The sequence below is a fragment of the Blastocystis sp. subtype 4 genome, assembly GCF_000743755.1.
Source record: "Blastocystis sp. subtype 4 strain WR1 chromosome Unknown seqid_0146, whole genome shotgun sequence".
In the NCBI taxonomy this organism is placed as follows: Eukaryota; class Bigyra; order Opalinata; family Blastocystidae; genus Blastocystis; species Blastocystis sp. subtype 4.
In genome coordinates this window covers 295-24,351 of record NW_014569401.1, presented here as the reverse complement: position 1 = coordinate 24,351, position 24,057 = coordinate 295, and the positions used below count along the sequence as shown (strand labels likewise).

General features: G+C 40.4%; 11 protein-coding genes across 11 annotated transcripts; 8 read left to right on the top strand and 3 right to left on the bottom strand.

Annotated features, from left to right (window-relative positions):
• Positions 1 to 2,997: 2,997 nt before the first annotated feature.
• On the top strand, positions 2,998 to 3,556 carry JH06_2460 (hypothetical protein; the record flags this gene model as incomplete). Its single annotated transcript, XM_014671644.1, has 4 exons — positions 2,998 to 3,144; positions 3,176 to 3,294; positions 3,327 to 3,420; positions 3,452 to 3,556. The coding sequence occupies 4 exons, from the start codon at positions 2,998 to 3,000 to the stop codon at positions 3,554 to 3,556; spliced, it is 465 nt and encodes a 154-aa protein (XP_014527130.1).
• A 149-nt stretch (positions 3,557 to 3,705) lies between these two features.
• JH06_2459 (wd40 repeat-containing protein) lies at positions 3,706 to 4,908 on the top strand (the record flags this gene model as incomplete). The annotated part of the gene is made up of 6 exons (XM_014671643.1): positions 3,706 to 3,800; positions 3,831 to 4,001; positions 4,033 to 4,195; positions 4,225 to 4,323; positions 4,352 to 4,708; positions 4,738 to 4,908. The coding sequence occupies 6 exons, from the start codon at positions 3,706 to 3,708 to the stop codon at positions 4,906 to 4,908; spliced, it is 1,056 nt and encodes a 351-aa protein (XP_014527129.1).
• Positions 4,909 to 6,218: 1,310 nt separating this feature from the next.
• JH06_2458 (lysosomal alpha-mannosidase) lies at positions 6,219 to 9,074 on the bottom strand (the record flags this gene model as incomplete). The annotated part of the gene is made up of 3 exons (XM_014671642.1): positions 6,219 to 8,832; positions 8,863 to 8,927; positions 8,961 to 9,074. The coding sequence occupies 3 exons, from the start codon at positions 9,072 to 9,074 to the stop codon at positions 6,219 to 6,221; spliced, it is 2,793 nt and encodes a 930-aa protein (XP_014527128.1).
• A 192-nt stretch (positions 9,075 to 9,266) lies between these two features.
• Positions 9,267 to 10,024, bottom strand: JH06_2457 (hypothetical protein; the record flags this gene model as incomplete). The annotated part of the gene is made up of 4 exons (XM_014671641.1): positions 9,267 to 9,555; positions 9,585 to 9,697; positions 9,728 to 9,883; positions 9,908 to 10,024. 4 exons carry the CDS (start codon positions 10,022 to 10,024, stop codon positions 9,267 to 9,269), a joined length of 675 nt encoding a protein of 224 aa, XP_014527127.1.
• Positions 10,025 to 10,422: 398 nt separating this feature from the next.
• JH06_2456 (26S protease regulatory subunit) lies at positions 10,423 to 11,628 on the top strand (the record flags this gene model as incomplete). The annotated part of the gene is made up of 6 exons (XM_014671640.1): positions 10,423 to 10,496; positions 10,530 to 10,608; positions 10,640 to 10,744; positions 10,781 to 10,963; positions 10,993 to 11,316; positions 11,347 to 11,628. The coding sequence occupies 6 exons, from the start codon at positions 10,423 to 10,425 to the stop codon at positions 11,626 to 11,628; spliced, it is 1,047 nt and encodes a 348-aa protein (XP_014527126.1).
• A 205-nt stretch (positions 11,629 to 11,833) lies between these two features.
• On the bottom strand, positions 11,834 to 13,675 carry JH06_2455 (hypothetical protein; the record flags this gene model as incomplete). Its single annotated transcript, XM_014671639.1, has 8 exons — positions 11,834 to 12,058; positions 12,089 to 12,172; positions 12,203 to 12,462; positions 12,509 to 12,857; positions 12,888 to 13,022; positions 13,052 to 13,139; positions 13,171 to 13,496; positions 13,526 to 13,675. The coding sequence occupies 8 exons, from the start codon at positions 13,673 to 13,675 to the stop codon at positions 11,834 to 11,836; spliced, it is 1,617 nt and encodes a 538-aa protein (XP_014527125.1).
• A 695-nt stretch (positions 13,676 to 14,370) lies between these two features.
• On the top strand, positions 14,371 to 14,631 carry JH06_2454 (hypothetical protein; the record flags this gene model as incomplete). Its single annotated transcript, XM_014671638.1, has 1 exon — positions 14,371 to 14,631. One exon carries the CDS (start codon positions 14,371 to 14,373, stop codon positions 14,629 to 14,631), a length of 261 nt encoding a protein of 86 aa, XP_014527124.1.
• Positions 14,632 to 15,536: 905 nt separating this feature from the next.
• JH06_2453 (hypothetical protein) lies at positions 15,537 to 16,098 on the top strand (the record flags this gene model as incomplete). Its single annotated transcript, XM_014671637.1, has 4 exons — positions 15,537 to 15,616; positions 15,651 to 15,751; positions 15,781 to 16,027; positions 16,059 to 16,098. 4 exons carry the CDS (start codon positions 15,537 to 15,539, stop codon positions 16,096 to 16,098), a joined length of 468 nt encoding a protein of 155 aa, XP_014527123.1.
• Positions 16,099 to 17,878: 1,780 nt separating this feature from the next.
• JH06_2452 (hypothetical protein) lies at positions 17,879 to 19,252 on the top strand (the record flags this gene model as incomplete). The annotated part of the gene is made up of 2 exons (XM_014671636.1): positions 17,879 to 17,948; positions 17,979 to 19,252. The coding sequence occupies 2 exons, from the start codon at positions 17,879 to 17,881 to the stop codon at positions 19,250 to 19,252; spliced, it is 1,344 nt and encodes a 447-aa protein (XP_014527122.1).
• A 43-nt stretch (positions 19,253 to 19,295) lies between these two features.
• JH06_2451 (hypothetical protein) lies at positions 19,296 to 20,486 on the top strand (the record flags this gene model as incomplete). The annotated part of the gene is made up of 2 exons (XM_014671635.1): positions 19,296 to 20,249; positions 20,280 to 20,486. The coding sequence occupies 2 exons, from the start codon at positions 19,296 to 19,298 to the stop codon at positions 20,484 to 20,486; spliced, it is 1,161 nt and encodes a 386-aa protein (XP_014527121.1).
• Positions 20,487 to 22,097: 1,611 nt separating this feature from the next.
• On the top strand, positions 22,098 to 23,684 carry JH06_2450 (phosphatidylinositol kinase; the record flags this gene model as incomplete). Its single annotated transcript, XM_014671634.1, has 4 exons — positions 22,098 to 22,238; positions 22,269 to 22,402; positions 22,433 to 22,525; positions 22,556 to 23,684. The coding sequence occupies 4 exons, from the start codon at positions 22,098 to 22,100 to the stop codon at positions 23,682 to 23,684; spliced, it is 1,497 nt and encodes a 498-aa protein (XP_014527120.1).
• Positions 23,685 to 24,057: the final 373 nt, after the last annotated feature.

Genomic DNA, 24,057 nt, shown 5'->3' with positions numbered 1-24,057 from the left:
AATGTCTCTTATTCGGAACTCTGCTGGAGGTACGACAAATCGAAGTCAACCGGCTACTGCTGGAATCCTCTCGATTTGTATCAGTGCTCTTGAAGTGTACAGTAATGCAGGTATCATCTTGATTATCCATTCATCGTAGACGACTGCATTCTGTATCCTCCTCAGCTAATAATTGTTCAGAAGCTTTTGATGTTAACGAAGGATAATGTGTCCAAATCCGTCTATTGTAAAGTGTTGTCATGTCTCTGTGGTCAATGTCGTGATACTCAATGTTTATCAGTCATTGTCAATTCCTTCTCACATGACCAGATCTCTTCTTTGATTGACACGTATGAGGGGTTTCCAGGCATTATTCGTACACTCTTCCTTCTCTATGCTTTCATAATGGAAAGTGAGAATATGTCACAGATATGATGACTAGAAACGGATATGAGTGTAGCTGACCGTGATGTGATTATCGAGAAGGCTACGAAGTACATGGAACGGCATGGAAATGATGTTCGATTGTTAGAAGCATATGTATTACTTGTCATTCCAGCATACAATGCTAGTAAGGAGAATTGAAGTAGTTATATGTAGACTTCCAGAATATGTCTAGTGATGTTGCATTGATGTTAGAATCGGCTCTTCCTTTTACTGAGAAGAGTGATGTCATTGCTCATTGGATTACATCCATGTTATCACCATACTTCCGAGCTCTCACGTCAGACTTGATCTATGAGTATCGTATCAAATCAAACACCATTTTTATCTCACTAAATGATGATCCTATGAACCAAACCCTCATTCAACGAAGTATGCAGTCATTACAAGTCTACTGTAGTAATCGTATGGAATAAGAAGGAATTGAACAATAGATACACTTCGAGATAGTATTGTTACTGTAGACAGTCTCTTTGTCATTGTCAATGTACTCAAACGAGCTATGATTATGGATGCAGAATCCACGTTATCTATTGTCAATCTCTTACTCACTATTCTCAATAATAGTCTATAATAGATCATCATGCTCATTTTTAGATTCCGCGGGAATTGATTGCTTTTTGGATATTCATGCATTGGATGTTATTGGATATCATATCGATTCAATCTCACGTATTGACGTTGTGTTAGCTCTTTACAATCTAATGATTGTTGTCTTTAAGGAGGGTTGGACTATCGTTCTCTCTTTAATTCCTAGTATCTCCTTCTCAGTTGCCTTCGTTCTCTATTGATATATTCTCAACAATCAATCGATTTGGACTAAATAAGGATCTCATTCTAAAAGGAATGACCATTCTCTCTCTCTTCTCGAGTCTCCGTAATTCTCTGATTCTCCTCTCACCTAGAACTCCCTGATCCTATTCAGAATCTGGATCAAATTGAATCCTATCTTTTCACAGCCATGTCGAATTCTAATTACTATCTTGTTTCTGTCATTGTCTATGTGATTAGTATCATTCAACTCGATGACACTGCCTTAGCCAAACTAGTCAATGGTCATTTCTTCTCAATCATTGATTCATTTTTATGTGAGCAATTACGAGATGAAGAGAGGGCTCAAGACCTTCTTTCTACTCCTAGTTTCACCAATATCATTTTCTATGGATTTGGATTCATTGATGTATTCTTCCAGAATCCATGTCTTGATTATTAAGTAGTTTGATGTATAGTGATCTACGAGACTGTTGAACTTGATATGATGTTGCGATGGGTAACATGGCTAAAGAAGGATGCTGGAGTGGTAACTGTATGGCTTCATATCATGGAGACAGTGTTCCAAGAGCGTAAGATTGTATATATTGGGTCATTCTTCAGATGCTTCGCAATGTCGAGCAGATGTGGAAGAAGCTATCGTCCGCTTCCTTCTCGATCTCCTCTGTATCTTCAGTGATAAGAATGTAGCCTGTGTTACCATCCAATCATCAATTATATCCATTCTTCTAAATCTGTTTGATGGCTATCATGGTTTGATTTCATCCTTGTTCTAACTTCTAGATCTCATTCTCCATACATTTCAGGAACCATTTGTACGTTATTCGTTTGTTGATACACTGCAATATGCCTTTGATGTGCGTTGCATTCTATTGAATGTGGATGCAACGGTTCCTGAACCCAAGCGAGTTTCCATTATTGCATCGAATGTGATCGTGAATCTCTCTACCTCGCAATTAGAACGAGCTTCGGAGCCTGAAAAGCGAGTCTATTACATCAATCTGAAGCAGAAAAGCAAGGAATTCTCGCAATACAGATCTCGGCGTCATTTGCTCAGTCGATCGCATCAACAAGTCCGGTTTCCAACTACTGAAGTAGGAGTGAATGAACCGATGTCTCGTCAACTTACTGCTGAAGAACGTTCCTATGACTGGTCCGTGTTTGTGATTCACTTCCTTCAATTCCTCGAAGGTGTCTTGTATTACATGAATGAGTTGGAAGAGGGAGGTACTATCGCTGTAATGTGGATGCAAGACTTCAAACGGCCTCTTCTCTTCTCCTATTCTCTCTATTCATTTATCAACCAGTCCAAGGCGAAAACACGGGAATCTGATAGTATTTGCAGTATGGTACGAGATTTACTAGAACAATATTGCCGTGGGAATCGGGATTGGGATTGATATGTAGATGTCACTTTACAGAAAACAGCACCGCTCACCAAGAGTACTATTCAGAATGTTCGTGAGAGTATCGAGAAGGATGATCGAGAAGAACTGCATACTTCTCGTGTTCGGTTATCCTTAGAGGGAGGGAAGAATTCAACTTTGGAAGCATTGAATATATCTGTGATTGAGAAAGAATTGTATTGAGTGCGTGCGCTTTTTGTGTGTATATTCCAGGCCCTGAACCAGGTACATAGATTTGACTCATTCTATGTGTTTGTTTGTATTGGAGTTGTCTTTCAACGGAATAAAACTGCTAGATTGTCATGATCTGTTAGATATCCCACAATTCTATACTCGGAGGTTGAGATAATGCTGTCTCAAATCAAATTGGATTCTTCAGATCTCTGAATTTCACCCAATGAGTTTCTGGAAACCTGGAGAAGCATTTCCTGATGGGATGGATGAAGAGAATATGGAAGTAACGGCTGATCTCCCACTGGGTCGACTTGCTCAAGCTCAGAATAATCACAAGGTGAATTTGTCAGAGAATACAAAGAATCTTCCTGTTACAAATAGTTAAAAGGAGTGATGTGTAGTTCATGGTCCGTTCTAAAGAAGAAAAGCTCCGAAGAAAGGAGGAGATCGTTGCCTTAAAGGAGTTGAAGTCATATATGTGGTCATATCGAAAAGTTACACCGACAGAGAATATGACAATGTTTATAGTGTAGTTTTCTTTTTCACTAATAGTTCGACACATCCATGTAGTGGACCTGCTATCAATACTCTTGAAGAGGAAGAATGCAAACGCTTTTCTTTTGGTGGCTTTAATTCCAAAGTAGATGTATGAAATGACTGAAAATCGTCATCACTAGGACATTATGAAAGAAAGGGAGGCTTATCGGCAAATGAAGAGAAGTGGGAAGCAGGTTATGAAAACTGTTGGGTCAGACGATATTATGGATACATTGAACAAGTGAAAATGTGATTAATACTTGAGTCATAGATATTCAGCTATGAAGGGAATTGAAAAGAGGAAGTTTCGCGGCTCGAAACGAAACCACGATTGATGTCATTTTACATGTATTTACTACGGTTTGTTTGTTCACTATCTTCTTGACAATACTAAATGGAACGGTACACTCTCCAGAAGCGTATAGTTCTATCGTTTGAGACAAAAAAGGATGAAGATGGAGATGTTGACTACACCTACATTGTCGATGCGTAGTTTTTTCTCCCATTTTATTCATGTAGTTCAGTCAACAGAGATGAGTCTATGGTTGTTGTTACATTGTCTTCCGGTAGTATTCGCTTCCTTACTACGACCGACTTCAATGTCATTCATTCAATCGAAACCGGTCACACAAATATTCTCTGCACCCGTTTTATCCAATGTGCTGCTTCCATCGTCGTGATTTGTTATCAGTCTTTGCTTGTTACTTTCTTTTATATATAGAAATGGCTATGTTGATGTTTATGACTATATTGCTCAAACACGAATCCAGAATTACCAAGTAGCAAAAGAGATCTATTCAGCAGCCCTTCTATGTAATGGAAAGATGCTTGTTTGTGGAGATAAGGAACATTTGTACTTTACAGAAGTTGAAACAGGAAAACGAGTAAACCTGTGAGAAGTCATTCAGTCTAGATTGGAATTTATCGTGATATTCATAGCGATGTGATCAATACCTTGCTTCCACATCCTGTGTATCCAACAGTATTTGCCTCTGGATCTGAAGATGGACTTGTAGGAGAAGATATTTCCTCTGACATAGATTTGCATGTTCGATATCGCTAGAGGAAACCAAGATGATGCGTTGGTAGGCCTCTTCCAAACAGATAGTGGTGTGGCATCAATGGGCTGGTTTGGTCCTAATATGGAGATGTTGTGGTGTGCTTCTATGACGCGTGGACTGACGACGTGGAACACAACTACAGGAATGCGGCAACTTCTCATAACTGATTTCTTTCCACTGTATTCGAATTCTGGTTTGGAAGTTGATTATGTTGTGGGTTGTTTAACACGAGAAAACCAAGATCCAACTGTGTTGTGTGGAAGTCAAGATGGAACAGGATTCTTGATAAATGGCAATCATCCCAATCAGATGATCGGTACATGGAAAGGACATCAAGTATAGATGGATACGAGATTTAACAATAGAGTGTCATCCGAACGTTTATTGAGTTGAACCAGAAGGTGATGACGTGTGGAGAGGATGCAAGTGTCTGTGTTTGGTCCAGTACAATGATGAAGAAGACACCAAAGACTACAGGAGTGGAAAGAAAACATCGCGATACTGATAGAGGAAAAGCCGCTTATCAATCTCTTTAGATTATTTTGTTTGCTGTATAAACATATTTAGTGCAAAAGATAGTTGTAACCGTCTTCAATTCGGTAATTACTGATACAATCCAAAAGCCAAAAATAGGACACATACAAATTGCTATTAAACGATTCTGCAACAGTCCCATCTCCAATCATAATTGCTTGAGACTGATTACTATCTAGTTCCTGCAAGACAGTACCTCCACCATGTTTGATCAAATCCATAATGGATTCACGAGAAGGTGCAGGAGGAGTGAACCTCCCGACTATCAGAAAGGACATCCCCTCAAACAAACCACAACGATTCTGCAGCGAGCGTTGAGGACTTCCTAATATGCATTTCTGGCATTGCTCATCACCACGAATCCAGTACATATCAATGGGAGGGAATTGCTCCTGTTTCACCATAATGGTCATGGAATCTGGTCGTAATTCATTCATCATCGAATCAATCATTCGAGAAATTTTCTTCACCCACTTAATGGAAACAATAGGAATATGTTCTAAAATGGCGACGAGATAATTCAAGGTACGTTTCGTAATCAACGAACCTCTCGCCTCTTTAGAGGATGTAATACAATGCGTTACTAAGAATAAGTGGTAAGAGGAGCTCTCACCTTCTTCACAATATTCATGAACAACACGAACAGAAGAGTGAGTGCATACGTGATTAATAATACGACGCTCTGAAGCCGACAATCCAGTTACCAACCACACATAAGATCCTCGCTCCTTCTTCAGCAGTTCCAGACGAGTAGTTTCAATCGAATGATGAATTTCAGAGATTTTCTCCTTTGTCGGAGACTCACCTAAGTCGGTAACACCTAGAATAAACCACTCTCTTTGATCTAACCTAAAATAGAATGATATTGTTTCTCTGGTGATAAAGGTTGACTAAGCTAGCGATTACCCAAATTTCAAGTACATACAGAAAGAGCACTAGGAGAAGCAAGTGTACGATAATTTGTAATAATCGTTACAAGACTTTCTGAAACAGCAAAAACTCGTTTAGTTTGGCGCTTCTTGCAGATAGGACATATTGCCTTCTTAAAGAGATAAATTTCTAAACAGTTTCTATCTCTAATAAAGACTTCCAGTTCCCTACTTGCAAAAAGAATGATTACAAGACAAACGAACAGGATCTTCCAACAGACACAAACTAGATCAAATTCAATTCCTATATCATACCAAATAGGACAGAGCAGCTCTTTTCCCAAAGCACTAAGAGCTTCCGCCAAGTCATGCACTTTGGAGTCTGCATCAGCTTCATTCATGAAATAGATCCACTTTCAGAACAAACAAACAACTGCAGACACTTAGTTGAGTTCAACTCTGTATGTCTTGAATTCCATTGGAGTCAGAGTTACAACAGTCTCTCCATTCATCGAGCGGCGAATCACATCCTGCTTCTTGTCTGACTTAATCTCCCACTGCAATCTTTCCTTCTCAACCTGTTCTCTCGGGAACATACCAGTAAGCACGTACTCCTTCATGCTCTTCACCTGGAAATCACCCAAATACTCATTCACATCAAAGACAACCTCCTGTGCCAATTCTGTCTCCTCGCCCTTTGTGTAGATGTGGTGGAAACGAAGCAAGAAGTCCTTATCATTCACACCATTCAACTGGAAGTTGAGAAGCTGGACATTGGCAGGCATTTCCTTCTTCAGAATGCTGTGAGAAGCATGAGCCAAGGGCTTCTCAGTCACGAAGAAGAAAGGAACAGGAGCATGGTTAAGATGGAAGTCCAGACGCTTGTGGAGAGCCACAGAAGTCTTCGGAGCACCCAACATCAACCACAGGGTCTGTTGATAGTGATCATTCTCAGTCAGAGGCTCATCCACACCAAAGCCATCATCACCACGACTACGACGACGAAGCATGACCTCGAAAACGCCATCGATCACAGAAGCCACACCATGACCACGATCGACAACAAGACTGAGACGAAGAGATTCATCCTTAGATTGCATCCAAGCACGATTGCTGATAGGATAATAATTCGCAGATACAGGCATGACACTATCCTCACGATACACACGCTTAATATCCTCCAGACCATTTCCGTCAGTGAACATCACACGATCACTCTTCAACAGCTCCGAATCATAACGAGCAATAATCTCACGACCATCATCTGTAGGACCCATATCATAGACATACTCCATCACACGACCCATTTCACTCGACACCTTGTAGAGACGAATAATCTGCTGATAACCAGAGCGGTACACAATCTGAGCCTCCTCCATCAGAGGTCCCTTCACAATCGTCAGTTCAACCTTATCGCTGATGGTATCAGGTTCATTGCGAGCAGGAATGAAAGAATAAGCGCCGGAGTTACGACCACCACCATATCGTCCCTCATACTGATACAACTTATCAGTGAAAGGAATAACACGCTGTTCCTCCTTCAACTCCACAGCAGCCAACAAACCGTTCTCGAATGACAGACGGTAGACATCATTCTCAATACTATCACCAGCAGTCACATGGCCCATGTTGCTGAAAGATGTAGAGGGAGTGAAGTAGATGGTTGTAAAACCAAGAGCAGGAACTTCCACCTCCACATAGACCACATGAGTACCATTAGCACGCTCCACAGACCAGTCAGGGATAGCATTGACCTGCGAAAGAAGCAGATTGCCCTTGGCATCTGTAACTTCGACTCCGTCAACAGGAATCACGGCACGAATCACATTTCGTAGAGTCCAACCATTGGAATTGACCAGAATCACACCCAGCTTCTTGCCAGCAGAAAGTTCACTCCACTTCAAAGTGATGTTCCGATTCACATTCACATCCAGAATGGCTCCCAAAATAGTTGAAGTAGCTTCGTTGGCAAAGAAAACACCATCTTCCATCTGCACATTGTAGTCATTTGCCACAGCCTGCTTCTCAGTACCAGTAATAGCATCATGATGCTGGAACTCTCCCTGAGCCTTGCGCAGCTTCATAACCTTATTGAAAGCCTCTTCAACAGGATAACCATAGACCTTGGCAAGAGATAAGTACAGTTCAGCAGCAGCCAGCTCATTCATCGTGTGACGATTCAATCCCTTGGTACGACCACGGCTAGTGTAGTAACCAGTCCAGTAAGCATCAGGATCCGAAGCATAAGGCATGAAGTCTCCTTCATACACATCCCACTGTTTCTTGTGCTTATTCACAGCCTTGATATAATCACTGAACACAGCATATTGGACATGGACACCAAAACGATCTTCATTCTCATTCACATACTTCATCAACTTATCCATATTAGCATAAGAGATAGGAGCACTCCAGAAGGTGAAATCACATCCCCAAGTAATGAGAAGATTGTTTCCATTATCGTAATACGTAGCACGTTCCTTTACCATTTTCACAAAAGCCTGAGCCTTTTCCTCTGCATTCACCTTGAACGTAGGAAGCTCTTCATCATCCTGGAACCAAACACTATCACGAGTTCTGTACATGCACTCTCCACTGCTATTTGCTAAGAAGTCACATTCCGAAGGAGAACAATAGTGATTATCCATCATATGAACAAACATATCGCTCTTCTGGCCCTGACTATTGCTTCCACGCCACACAAACTCCAGCTTCTGATTCTTGATACGGTCAGCCTTGTCCTGGTAATGCACACGGTTAATACCGAATCCATCCATACCAATATCGGCATACAGCGCTTCAATCTCCTTGGAATGACCGAAAGGATCGATACTCCAACCAACTGTAGGACGAACGCCAAACTCGTCATAGATAAACTTCGCTCCGAGAGTCATTTCATTGATAACATCCTCATAGGTGGAAGCAGCCTCATCAGACATGACCCATCCTCCGAGATTGAACTCGAATTGGCCATTTTCCACAAGTTTATGGACCAGAGCCTTCGTAGCTTCGTTTTGCTCTTTCCACCAGCGCTGGAAGAATCCTTGTTCCACATATCTAATCATTACATGGATCCATCATCAGTACGTAAACTTTCTCTCAGGATTGAGAGCAAGAGCACCAATAACGGTATCGAGAATATAACGAACTTGCTACTCGTTAGAATAATAGAACAGGGTGGATACCTTCACATAGTACTGGTCTGACGTCACCAGCCAACCAGGATCATTATGGGTATGAGCATGAATCCAGACATTGATAATGTCAGAGTTGTTTCTATGATTAGCTCCATAGTGCATATTGGAGAGCTAAAATATCATCCAAGATATGTGTTTCGTACCTTCTTATTCAGCACGTCCTTCGTTGATGTGTCAATAGCCACAGCCATGACAGCTAAAAGGAGGAATACAAAACCGATTCTCTTCATTTACAAAATAATTTGAAAGAGAGGATAAAAAAGAGAGAGTATAATAATCAAAGACGAAACACAATTACTGAACATGCAGAATAGAACAAACAAACGACAAACTCTCTAATTCAGCATTAAGATCTGAAACAGCAACATCTGGAACCGAAGCAGCAGAGGTAGGAGTATGATGGGCAACTTCAGGGAGTTGATTAATTGGATCCTCACTAAGATCCTTATCTAGATCAGCTAGAAGGTCATCCAGACCCTCGTCATCCTCCTCAATACCCTCGGCAACAACGTCATCCATATCTTTCACGGTTTCCTGCATATCTCGCATCTTGTCCATAAGATTCTCGGCATCTTCCGGCTTTCTACAATTAATAAGGACAGAGAAATCTACAGTCCAAATTCATTAACTAGAGTTGTGACATCACCAACAGAAGTAAGGAAATCGCTGTGATCCAGATATGCTTCTGTCATACTCTTTAACTTTCCCAATTTAACACTCATATTCTATGAATAATAAGAATCAATTGAACTCACAGAATAACGTTGATACTCCTCATCACATTGCTTCACTCCTCGTAAAAATCGCTTTGTTTCTAGATCCCGATGAAGTGAACGTGCTTTTTTGGCTGCTTCATAGTATTTTGCCCTCTTAGCTGCAACAGCTTCAGCTCTGGAGTGAGTCCAAAACAACTATATTTACTTTCGTTCAAATACGCTAATCTTGCCATCAATTGTAGCGGCTGTCTGCACCATTTTCCGGAGTTTGCGATCTTCTAATGTTTCACCCGAATCCGGGTTTTGTTTCTTCTTGCCAAGAAATCTAGCAAACATTATTTAACAAAATAATAAAGAGTATAGTTGATAACCGAGTGGAGTTTCAATGCAATCGTCGTGTAAAAATGGTTAAAACCATCTCATTTCTCTTGATAATTTAACGTCAATCATTGTCTTCACTTGTTTATGTAAACTGATAAATGAATACCTGGGAACAAGGAGCCATTGCATTGTCGCCATGGTGCCATTGCTATGAATAGAATACAAATATTGAAACAATGGTAACGTGAATTGTGATTTAGAGTTATTATTACGTCTTCTCGGTCATGTCGTATTTGAATTGTTATAACCACAAATGGATCCTGTAATCCTATTTGAATACCAAAAATAGGCGTGTTTTTTGTCCATTCTTTTTCTCGCAAATACTCAGTAACAAAGCATAATTCGCATATATCATGGATACAGAAAAGGAGCGATTGGTCCAGCGATACAAAGATGAACACAGAAGACTTGTTGACAGAGAAAGAGAGTTGGTACTGAGGATATAACTTTTATAGAATAGATTCGAGGAACTACGAGAAACAGGAAAGGATGTCGAAGAACGTTATGCCAGTGTCAAGAGAAAGACGGCTGCCTTCCAGGTATGCTTTATTGAATCGGATACATTTCAAGAGCGTTGGATATTCTGTTGGAGACGTTGTTTGCGTTCTAAATGACGAAGAAGTGCTTGTCAAGTCGTCTTTAGGAAGTCGATATGTCGTGAATGTTAAGAAGTCTGTAGGATTTATTTTATCCTATGGGTCTCATTCTTAGGTGGATGTGCACAAATTGGAACAAGGAACGCGTGTAGCTCTAGATACTACTACAAAGATGATTATAAGGCCTCTTCCACCTCGTGTAGACCCATCTGTGGCAACAATGATGGAAGAACAGAATGAAACAATAAAGTGGAGTGATATCGGTGGATTAAATGATCAAATTCGAGAAATCCGAGAAGTATAAGTTTGTAGAGTCTCTTATTCTAGGTGATTGAGTTACCTCTAACAAAACCCGAGTTCTTTGTCCGTGTGGGCATTAAGGCTCCAAAGGGAGTTCTTCTGTATGGTCCTCCCGGTACTGGAAAGACACTTCTAGCCAAGGCACTCGCCTCAACGATGAAAGCAACCTTTATCAAAACTGTGGCCTCTTCGTTAATTGAAAAATATATCGGAGAGTCCTCGCGTGTTGTTCGTGAGTTATTCAGTAGTCGAATTCTTGTTGGTTTATGTGTAGATTACGCTCGAACCCATCCTCCAGCGGTTGTGTTTATTGATGAAATTGATGCAATTGGAAGTAAGCGACGTGAAAATGTAGGTATGATCAATGATGGTTCTGGCTAGGGATCTGGCTCGGATCGTGAGATTCAACGAGCTATGATGGAGATGCTCAATCAAATGGACGGTTTCAACGAATTAGATCAAGTGAAGGTAATCATGGCTACGAATCGACCAGATACGCTAGATCCTGCCTTGCTACGTCCAGGTCGTTTAGATCGTAAAGTCGAAATTCCTCTTCCGAATGCCATTGCTCGTAAGGAGATTCTTCGAATCCACAGCGAGAAGATGCAGAAACAGGGAGAGATAGGTACTGGATTAGATGGTTGGATGAGAAGTAGACTATGATTCTTTGAGTAAACTAACTGATGGGTTTAATGGTGCTGATTTGCGTAATGTATGTACAGAGGCAGCAATGTTCGCAATTCGTGAGGAACGCAACTATGTGGAGAATGAGGACTTTATAAAAGCAGCCCGAAAACTCATGGATGGAAAGAAGCTGGAAAGCAAAATGGAGTATCAGAAAGTATTAGGTGTTTGTTTAACAAAGAAGTCACAGATTCGGAACTGCAACAATACTTGTCTCTTGTTCTTCATTCGACTTATCTCCGGATTCTCCCTTCTTTAAATCTCCTTGGTCTTTCATCTCAACCATTTCGACATTACGTTTCTCCATCTCCATCTTTACGAATCGTCGAATAGAGGGAGTACTGTGATTCGCACTGTCATCCATATAGAAGATCAACAATGTGTGAGCTAATTGGAGAATTCCAAGCAGCTATCCATCACTCCCATTCCCAATACTCACGTAGAAGATTAAACCGAAATCTAAAGGCCAGGGATAATTCTTTTGTATGCTCCATGCGTACACATTGGTTGAAATGGTAGGTCCCTAAAACTCACATCCTAGATCCTTCCTTACGATGAAACGACCTAGAGAAGCAAACACCTGGCCAATACCATTCACTTTTCCACGGAAATCTGGATACGAAACATTGGAAATAATGACAATAATAGCAGTGAACTGAAGAATACGAGCAACATAGGAGACAGCATAAATCGAATAGATGACAAACCATTGTACCTGAATGTAAATCAGAGAAACATAACATACCCAAGAAGGAGACGAAAGAGTAAGAGCACAGATAGGAGTAATGAGAATGGTGAACATGTACAAATAACCTGGGTATAACCACATTCGTTTGTATCCTAATAAACGAGCTGCTACACCATTCAACAGAGGTAGAATGAAGGGCGTTTAACATGAGAATGAAAAGGATATGTCCTGAGAGCATCTGAACAGGACCCAAGAGAGAGTACAAGTAACCAACATCTGTCTGTGTCCATTCGAAACCCTTTGAGGACTTAGGATTGATCATCCATACAGGATACAAGGCATCATGTCCTCCTTGAATGAGTGATAATGCACCATATAAGAACACGGATAATAAGATTTTCTTGTTGACCATCAAGCGGAAATAGGATCCTTCCATGAGAAGCTCTTGAATACGCTCATCCTCAGTGGGTTTGTACTTGGGATCACGAGCTCGCTTCTGGCGCAAGAGTTCTAAACCTTCCTACTCATGAATCTATTCGTTCAGTCACACTTTGGATTTCTTCATCAATGCAATGTTCTTCTTCACATCCTCCTTTGAAAGAGTTTCTGGAAGGAAGAAGAGAACAGTTAAAAGCACGATAAAACAGATAATACAAGCAGCAAAACAAGGGATATAGTAGCGGTACTAGCATGAACTCAAACCTTCGGTCCTACTTCTCGAAGTATTGGGAATTTCTTTGTCAAACCAGGAATGTTCTCCTCAGGTCTTGACAAAAAACCACCAACACTAGGACCTACAGTTCTAGAGATTAAGAGGATACAGAACGACTTACGATGAAATGCCTCCAACAGTTTGAAAAATGGAGAATCCCAGTGTTTGCGTATAGTCATTACTAATTTCACTAATATATGTCTTTGCAATACCCAAGTTACCGTTTAGAAACCCCCATAAAAAGCGTCCGAACAAAGCAATCCAGAAATCCGTTGCCAATCCGAATATATTAATTGCTATAATGACACCGATGATACTAAGAGTAATCGACAAGCGACGACCATAGCGATCGGCAAACCAACCCCAAAAGAAATTTCCTGGGACACCACCAAGAGAATAAGCAGCAGTAATCCATCCAGAATAAAAACCCAGTTCCGTATCAGAAAGCTACAAAACAAACATTCGATAAACTGTACTTCTGGAAAGTAAACTTTACACATATACGGAATATTGGGGTTGACGAGTGTATAGCAGAAGTTGTCAAGAAATGAAACAAATGAAATCACAATCATAGGGACCGTTGGGATAGTCTTTCTCTCATAGTCCGGTCGGAAGGGAGCAGGCATTTCAGATTGTAATTGTCCTGATCAACTGATGACTCAACTCGCGGTTATCTATCAATTCTCGCAACCATTGGTTTGCTTAACAATTGTGTCGAGGGTAGTTGTACATTTGCATTGTCTGCAAGAGTCCTTGTATTGGATGCCATTTACCATTTGTAATAAGTGAGTTCAATGAGTGCAAATGTAGGCTCTGGTGAGTTGTATTCTCATGGAAATAGGTTGTAAATTCGATAATCAAGTTAACTAAGCAAATCGAAGAGACATTTTCAAGTCATCCCGAATCTGTTGTTTTTGCTTTTTGACTTGACTTATAGACCCCCGAGTGGGTTAAAGTCTTTTGCACAAGTAATATCGACAATCCGAATCGATTGATCTCAACAGCATTTGCGTCTTGCATTAAGGAAATCAACAAGTCTTATTCCAGGAATGTTGTGTTGTCCCGTGAAGAGAAGTCCATATCGGAGTCAAGAGTTGTTGATAAACTAAAAGAATATTACTCTGCTCTAGAATCTGCAATAATCAACGAAGAAGAAGAGAAGGCCGTAAACCTGATAATCAAGTTTAGGGATCTACCAGTGACGTTGAGTATATTAAAGCTCTCTGGATCTGTTAAGCAGTTGCGTACATTAAAGAAACATGCCAATAGTCGACTGTGTGAGGAGATCACCAAGACGATTCGTGTTTGGGATCAACGCACAATGGCTGCTGCAAAGAAGGAATCGGTGCTTATCCGAATTCCGGACTCAAAGAAGCAAAGGAAGCACACATCTCTTCTCAGGCCTGCAAGAAGTACCTTTAAAAGTTCCTCTCCTACCTATAATCGTGATACCACCTCTTCTAAATCTGTTTCTGCTCTTCATCAAGTAGAGGAACACATCCCAGAACAGGAACAACGCATCAAAGAACAAAACCAACTGTGGAATCTCCTTGTTAGAGTAATCCAATGGTATAACATCTAGCATGCTTCAACTAACGAAACGAAGAAACGAAGAGTAAATGAGGAAGTTGTGATAGATGATGTTGATAAGTGTGCTACAATGGATCATTTGATTCGGAAAATGATCAAAATCAAGAAATCCTATCTTGTTTGTTAATACTCTTACACAGCCTAAAAACCGCGGGAATTTATCTTTTGTTATAATGGTTACTTCTTTGTTGATTTCAAGAGTGGTGATGGTATTCTTGCTGCATTATTATACCTATAGGCATTATCACTGTTCTGCGGTTCATTCAAACTAAACCTCTATGATACTATTATGAATACACTGCTAAGTAGGAGTATATAATTCAAATGACTCTAAGAATGTGATGATGATTACATCTCATTCTATGTGGTTCCATGTGATTCTCTTGTGACTAACACCAAGCAATTGCTGCAAACGACTATGAATACAACACAATCCCATATATCTAATTTGTCTTCAACTGTAACTACTCCTACGGTTTCGAACATCAATGCATCTTCCAGCGGATCTGCGCCTGTTACCCCAGTACAAACGGATTCGTCAATACCTAACAATTCTGCAGGTGATCAATTTCATTTCTTATTAGTACTAGCTCTCTCTAGTTATTTGCCTCCATTACAGGCTGCTGAAAGCGGAACTGAAGTCAAGTCCGAGCGAAAACGCTCAACAAGAGTTGTCTTTTCTCAGAAGACAAAGGATGTCATGCATTCTTTGCTTTCTACTCTGAAGATTCAATATCCCAATATGACAAAGAAAGAAATGTCCAAGTATATATATCACCATCTCAAAGCCCAAGGATTGGCTGTTGGAACATATCAGTCTGTTTTGACATGGGTATACAATAATGCGAAGCATCAATAATATGGTTGTACTTTATCGTAGTACACTGTTTTGTTATCATGAATTGTGATAGTACGATTCTTGCAATTAACGAGTTTATTTTATCAACAACATCCTTTATTAACGACTTCTCGCAATCGTAACATTACTCATTGCAGAAATTAGACTTCTAGTTGTGAATCCAAATTAAATCGAATCAACAATCGGATTTGTGAACTCGAAGCAGCATTATCTCTGCTCGAAACCAAAATGGATAGTGCTAAGCAAGAAGACCGTAACTTCAATTTATTTGTTCTCATCTAGACTGTAATAAGGGAATGCAATTCTTAGAAAAGTTGAAAGGGAACGATCAACCAACCTCAGTCAAAATTACTTCTTCTGAAATTAATACTCCGAATAAATCTGCTTTGGACTCTTCAGACAAATCTACTGTATTGTGGAAGGATCATCCTCAAGTTAGTCACTTCTATAAATTGTTGGCTATGGGAATACCAGCAGATGCTGTTAAAGTGCGAATGAAACAAAATGGACTTGATGGATCTCTTCTGGAGTATCTCAGGTATTTTCATCTTATTGCATAGTAATGATCCTAATTCTCCGGTTCCTCCTCATTTCCTGTAGATTGCCTTCTCTAGACTTTTCTTAATTGAACTGTTTGTTATCATCTTCAACGTATTCAGAATCGATTGAAAGACTTTCTTCAGATCCGCAGTAATGACAAAAATAGGCGCTGCTTTTGGCGCCTTTTAAAACTGCAAAAGCTCGGCTAAGAATGTCCACAAACGTTGCAGCCCAATCTGTATTGACAAGTCTTGGCAACGTAAACGTCGAGAAGGGCTCTGTAAGAGAAATGAGAAAGGGCTTGATGATGTAGCTGTTGGATAAGGTCAAATATGCATTCGATTATATGCATGTTTTTAAAACACCTGAACTTGCTTCAGAACTCTTTTATCGCGTATTGAACATTTTGAATTCAACTCCCATATCTCTTCAAGATGATTTGAACCATCGCATTAGAAAGTGATTTGAAACTTGTCCTATTTGAATTGTAGTTATTGCTTTCAGATCATTCGGAAGATGACCATGAAAATGTCCTATACAGATAAAAACCGCGCAGTCGCATTAAATTTGTTGTTTCAAGTATGTGATAGTCTCTTTCTTGAAATCCAGAACTTTGCTGTTGAGAATGAACTCAATGGGGTTGTAATTGTGCAAACTCTCCTCTACATGAGTTCCTATTATCAAATGATTACTCAAGATACTGCTGATGCCTTTATGCGGCTAGTTGAAACTGCCTTTACCAACTTTTCTACTTCAGCTTGGGATTTTCTAAAGGCTCCTGCTGAAGAACCAGAAGACCTTCAAGTATGATTCATGTTTAACTCTTGATTAGATTCCTACTCCTCCACCGTCCACCATGATATCTGGTTCGTTTACAACTCAAACCAAAGTCCATTCGGAAACTACTTCGGGAGATACATCTGCCTCCTTACCCTTGATTACAACAGGGTCTGTATCGTTACCCTTACTTCCATCCAATCCGAATGTCCCTGTCAGCACAAGTGATTCTGCCAATAGCAGTACTCCACCCATCTCATCTCTACCAACACGCGAACGTCGTCGTTCGCTCTCTGTGGATCTCGTTAATCAGCCTTCGTCGATGCTTCTTCGAGATCGCAACAGTGCTATCACTGTCTTTTTATGATCTCTGTCTCACATCCAGAATAAGCCCATTACATCGAACCTCCACTCGATTCTTATCCTCGATCGGGTTCTAATGATCACCCAACGACTCTTCCGCGTTTATTCAACACTTATCCAACGACATTCCACTCCTCTCCTTAGTCCTACTTCTTTCTACTCATTATCTGTAGATGCATTGGGTTCCATGGCAGCTGCTGAGGTCATCAGTCCATCTATCACCTCTCCAAAACAGTACCTCCAGTATCTTCGGGTTCTTTGCTCCTCTCTTACAGCTTATATTGCCTTCTTGAGGAGTTTTAATCAAGCATCTCCAGATCGACTTGAAATCATCTATCAGCGAACTATTCAGATTCTTATACATTTCCCGCGGGAATCGGTATTTCTTTCTCTTCCCTCTCATTCCCAGCTTGCTTCATCAGACATTGCGTTACAGATTCTGGAGCTTCTTGTTGATCCCAAATTGAATTTGACTTCTCTAATCAATCATCTTCCTTATCTTCTTACAGGCGATGTTCTGTTTCCGTTGCAGTTAAGTGTGTGTGAGAATTCCTCATTGATTGAGCATCGTTTGCAAATCGTCAACGATATTCTCCTTACAAGGAAGAATAAGCTTCGACTTGTGGATATTCAAAATATCGCCTATATTTACAGTTTCTTCTTTGGGAATCCTGTAGTTGCCTTCCGAACTCTTCGTCGTATGACATTCTCACTAACAGAATTAGTTAAGAGTCTCCGGCAGTATACAGTGACACAACGTGATATTGTGAGTATGAACATGATCTCTAATTCATATGTAGTTGAATTGCTATATCGGATTGCTCTCACTTTTGTCAGGAAAGTGGAAGATATGCAGTGTGTTTCTCAACGAGATGCTCGAATTCGAGATGTGAAGAAGGCTTGTGTAGATGCTGAGACTAGTAATGCTCGTTTCACTGCATTTATGAACAATGAACCTTATACACACCCAACTCCTGCATATGATGAGTATGGCATACGAGTTACTCCTTCAACCAAGTATTTAACGATTGGTGATGTGGAGATTAAGGAGAGTCGATATAATATTATATCCTTGCTACAAGGTATTACTGCTGGAATGGTAGAAATAGTTCGGTTCTTCCGACATCCATCTCCTTCGGATCCTGCCTTAGTAGCATCTTCTTCTCGAGTGACTTCTCCTACACTCTCAGCTCTCTCTAATGGTCTTCAAGTTACTCAACCACCTCTATCACCTCCTCTTCCTGATACTACCAATCAGCAGCCTGTAGATCCTCTTCCATTCTCGGAACGCTTCGTTACACTTATCTATCGTTACGTGATTGGCGTGTTCTATTGTGGTGAACTCTTTCAAATCGATGAGACTCGTTCCCGGGATCAGTTAGAGTCACGCATATCCAACTTCGCTGAAGTCATTCGCGAATTACCAGATCATATTGCTCGTCATGTTCTCTCTCTCACACTCCCTCATATCTACCCAATTACAATCACTTATCCAATCTTTCTTACTTTCTTCAAATCTCTTATGAGTAACATTGGATCTTTCAAATACTCTTCTTGTATCATAATTGATTTCATTGCAAATCACCTTGCTGATCTGGACTGTACTCAAGATTCACCTCCTGTTCTTCTTACTCTCTTTCGAGTCTTTTGTACTCAGATTAATATTATGCCAGCTGAAGAAGCTATATTCAAACCGTATTTGAAACGTCTTCTCTGTGAATGTATTCAGCGACTCATGATAACCTCACATTGGAGTTATTATCTTGATGTTCTTTATGGTTGTTTGAACATTTTTCAGCATAATACTTTCAATGAACTCTCCGTTGAGTTGAACACTTTGCTACGACCGCTTATCTATCAAATGACGCATATCATTCAAGTAGCTACTGATCCACATACCAAAGAACGTGTCTTTGAAATCACATATCGAGTACCTCTGAATACACAGCAGATCCTCACCTTAATGACCTCGTTAATCAATTTCTATGTGAAGGGATTGGCTGGTCCAGACTCCCTTCAGCGAAGTGGTAATTATATCTCGTTTTATTTCATCTCTAGCATTGAGTCTGATTGACAATTTCCTCACTCGACTGACCCCTGAACAAGTCATCGGTCTCATGCAGCGTGATGTATGTCGGCATGAGTTCATTGCCTCTCTGTATACCATTCTACACAACTCATCAAATAATACTATATCATCTCTCGCACTCACGATCTTGGGACGACTTGGAGGCAAAGCACGTTCTTCTCTCAAGGGTTCCATTTCACTTCCATCCATTTCTCCTTCTTCTGGTTATCTTGTCCTTGTCAATGGTCACTCATATCCATTGGATGATGTGTTGGAAGTGGCTGTATCTCTCCTTGAGCGAAATCTCATTGTGGAGTCTTTAGATCAGACTGAAACCAAGTTGGCTACGATGTTACGAACACCAGTTACAAATATTCGGATGTTACGAGGTGTTCGTCGTACCTACAAGAAGGCGGCGATTCATTTATTAGAACAGTGTATTACTGCATGTTTCCAATCTCCAGGATTCATTAATCCAGCTCTTACTTATCGTTTAGAACAAGTTGTTCAAGTGGAGATCAAAGGGAATAATGAAACAGAACGAGTTGTTTGCTTGATGCTATTGGGTCTTCTCTTAGCTTGCTGTGACTCCGAAGTGAAGGATCAAGCCTATCAGAGTGTTACACGTATTGTCATCTCCCTTGTGTGTCTTATGAGACAACAGGTTTGTCCCAATTCGTCCTATTCTACCCTCTGGCGTAAAGCTCAAAACATGACAGATGAGATTCTCTCTCAATCGTTCTTGGGAGTCATGCCTCCTCCATTCCCTTTTATTCTCAACACAGATTATTCTCTATCGCCTACCGTCCTCTTTAAATCCCTCACAGCTTTGTTTTATCGAGGTGATGAAGTGTGTGTTGAGGTAGCCATTCAGATCTCAAATCAGTTATGGACACTTCTGGATGATTCGCCATCCACTTTTCTTACTGTTCTTGTTCCTTGCTGGGAAGAGCTTCTTCATGAATTCCTTCACGTCATTCACGATGGAACATGGCGCAGTCGGGTAGGATTCTCTCTTTTCTTATCATTTTAGCGATGTGTTTGTGATCTTCTTCTCTTCTGGTTCAAACGTCTTCCTGATGTGATTGTGGCGCGGGAGTGTGGACTAGTGCTTCGAAGTGTCTTTGAGGTGTTAGGTGCCATTCCTTCTGAATGGGTTCACTCTGTCGCTGTAGATTGTATCTCTCTCACTCACATTATCTTTACCAAAGGACTTGATATTGAGTGGGGTAAATCGTAACTTCAGTTGAATAGACTCATCTCTAGTATCTCGCATTTTGCTATCAACACGACCAGTCTGTCAAGTGATTTGATTGCCTATCTCCAATCTGAAGCAGCTCTTAAAAGTCAACGTCAACGGGATTGTCTTGCTGTTCTAGTTGAACAGTTATTACTCTTCTATTGTCCACCGCAGCAAGTTGCTTATTGTCTCGTTTCTGAACTGATCACACTCCCTTCCTGTAATTCACTTCGACCCATTCTCCATCAACTCCTCCATGAGCGTAAGGAGTTTGATCAGTGTGGGAAACTTGTACCACAACAACAAATGAGGTAAGTGAATTGATTGGGTTTCCCCAGTAGTATTTTTGCTGCGATGGAGTTAGCATTACGACTCCAGGTATTCTTGCCTAAGGATCATTGTGTTCAAACCGTGGTTACAGAAGCTCTCCGAACTTGTATGAATAGTCCAATGGAGAATAATGTGAAAACATACAATGAATTGGATCCTGGTTTCATTTCTAATCCTATCTGACATGTAGTTGATCCATCGATTGCTCCTACTCCTGCAATGGGATTCTACTTTGGGTTACCTCTAGATCTCCAACTCTTTCGTGTTTGTGTAAGCTTAATTCGACAGTATTCATTACTCTGTGTGCAAACTCACTCGCCTCTTCTCTATACCAAACAGATCATTCATTGTATCACAATAGCTGCAGGATGCAGTGTTAAAACTGTGAGCAATAATGTACTTCCACTTCTTCCCTTCCTTGCAACTCTCGATTCCACCATTCCAACTCAATTGCATCCTGCTGCACGCGAAGAGTATCTGTCGCAATTAGCTGCAGAGATTCAAGTACAACACGAAGTACCCCTCTTCGATTTGATCCAGTTGGAACGATTAGCACCTTATCTTCCTACTGGTCAGGATCGTGTAAGTCTTGCGGTCATGCGTTGTCTGAGTGCCATTCGTTCTAGTATAGCCTCTTTGCATACAGTGAATGTAAGGATTTGTGGATCATAATGAATTAGAATACCACTCTTCAAGTGATCCTTCATTGCTACTGGATCTTAGCTTCACTTCCAGTCTCTACAGAACAATTCTGCGATCTCTTCACTTTCACTCCCTCATTCATTCAAATACTTTCTCATACCTGTTCTTCCTTCACAACTACTACTGTTCTCGTAGTGCTATTTCTCTTCTCTCATTTAGTTCAAACCATTCGCTGCTTGTATCACTCATAATGCATCCACTTGTATTGCCTTCCTTCTATCCACACGTCCTAATCCTTCCACTCCCTTTCAACAGGACCTTCCGAATATTGCTTATGCCAGCTTCGTACAAACTCTCTTGGGTGCCTTCCTTGCAGCAGATTCAGTTGAACCCTTCTTAAAAGCAGTCTGCGCCAATTGGACCCATTTTGACTCCTTGGTGACACGATATCTTGATGAGCCACCTCTGAACCCTGCTGCTTCCATTCCTGTTCATATCTTCCGAATTGTACAAATCTCTTTCACTTCTCATGGATAGCTTTTCATCACAAAACAGTATTCTCTTCTGTTTGAAGACGCAGGCATTATTCAAACCATCCAGTATGTCTGGAATCATTTTTATACCAGCTATACAAAGAATATGAAGGAGACTGATGAGCAAATTCAAGCAGCTCGTTCTCAGCCAAGCACTAACTTCCAAGGACTTACTCAAGAAGGCGATAATGTGTCTCTATTGGAGATGACTCTTGTTCTTCTTCTGTATATCATGAAGAATCACTTTGTTTGAGATCGTGTGTGGAATAAGAGATAGGATCCTCGCATCTCCAATCGACTGTCTTTCAGTTTTGCTTCACCTACTCAGTTATCACTCCAGAATCTGACTGAATACTATCAAGTTACTTTACCAAAGATTCTATCGAGCAGTCAACGTGAAGCAGTTCTTCTGTATGTCTGAAGAAGAGATTTGAATTATAGGGATTTCGTTCAGCTTCTGCAAGATGCATCAGTTGATGATACAAAGAAAATGTATTGTATTGAGGATGCAATAATCCCTCTGATTTCTGCCACGTTTCTTTTTTCTCTTGTTTTCATTTCTAGATGTAATAATCATTCATTAACCCTCTCTGAAGTCTTCACTCCTTCCTTCATTGACAGTTATGTCAACTATCTTCCTACACTCACTCCAAAAACACCATTTTCCTCTCCGACGTATCTTGTTGCTCTTCTAAAACTGAATACGGTGTGTATCCAGTATCTAAGTGATCACTTAATGTCTTATCGATCCATCCTCTTCAGTTTCGCTTGGGATCTCTATCGAGGAACAAATGATCTTCAAGTGGCCTATGCTCTATTGTTCCTCTGTCAGTTTGTTAAAGTATATCAGACGGATGACTTGGTAACTCGTTTATATCTGAACATCATTCATCTCTTCAATAATCCTTATTTGGATATCATTTATCGAGCTTCACAAATCTTATCATCTCGTCTTTATGTCTTATATGTTTCATTTCTAGGAATGTTGAAACTTGATTCAACCACACAAATGAAGTTATGTAAACGAGTTCACATGAATCTTCTTATGAATGATCATATCGTGGAACAACAAATTCATATCTGGAAGTTAATTATTCAATCTCCTGAATTCTTTTATTCTTATGGAGATCCACTTTTCTTCCAAATTTTGTCATCTTCAAAATCTTTAGTATTACGGTCATATCAACATCGTGAACTGTTAGTTGATATCATTTCTCTTGTAGCAGCATATTACTATCGAAGACAACGAGATACGACAAAGATGAATGAAGAGTCTCAACGTGATATCACTTATCCTAGTGATGAGAGACAACGGTTTATCAATCTTCATATGCTAATCAGTGTATGTCGTGTACTCCAGTATTCAGTCGTGGCTCCCCAAGAACAGTTCCTCTTCAAGCGAGGATGTGAGTTAGTGAAGACAATCCTTCAGCTTACACCTCGTCAACCTCTCTCTCTGGATGAACTGGAAAAACCGTCATCTCAGACAGAGAAGACACTCCAGATGCTAGCAGATGCTTCAAGCTCACAAAGTGATGATCAATTATACCGACTAATTATGCCATTCATTGTTTCGTTCCGAATTAGTGCGATGTCACTCGGATACTTCAAGAATGAATTCCTTGAGAAGAATGCAGAGAATCTCCAGAAGAAGATCTGTCGTGTGAGGTTATGTATTTGGAAGTATGATTGAACTGTTACCAGGTATCTCTTCGTATCCTCATTCATATCTAGAAATATTCTCTTGTCCTTTGCCTTATTCCACGACTGTCCTTCAGTTATTGAATGCAATTCGAGACACTCTCATTTCCATCTTCCAAACTGATCTCAAATTGATTCCTCCCTCCAATACTCGTCATCCGACGCGACTCTGGCGAGTAGTTTACCTTATCAAAGTGATTGTAGATCGTACTCCATCTGCCTTACCTCCATTTGCCACATCTCTGTTACAGTGTTGTGAGCAGCTTCATTCACGTTATCGAGAACTTGCTTCTGATCCTCGAACTTTGCCGTATCTGAATCAATCGGACTCTGATTCTGTCTCATCCCACATAAGACAGGATTAT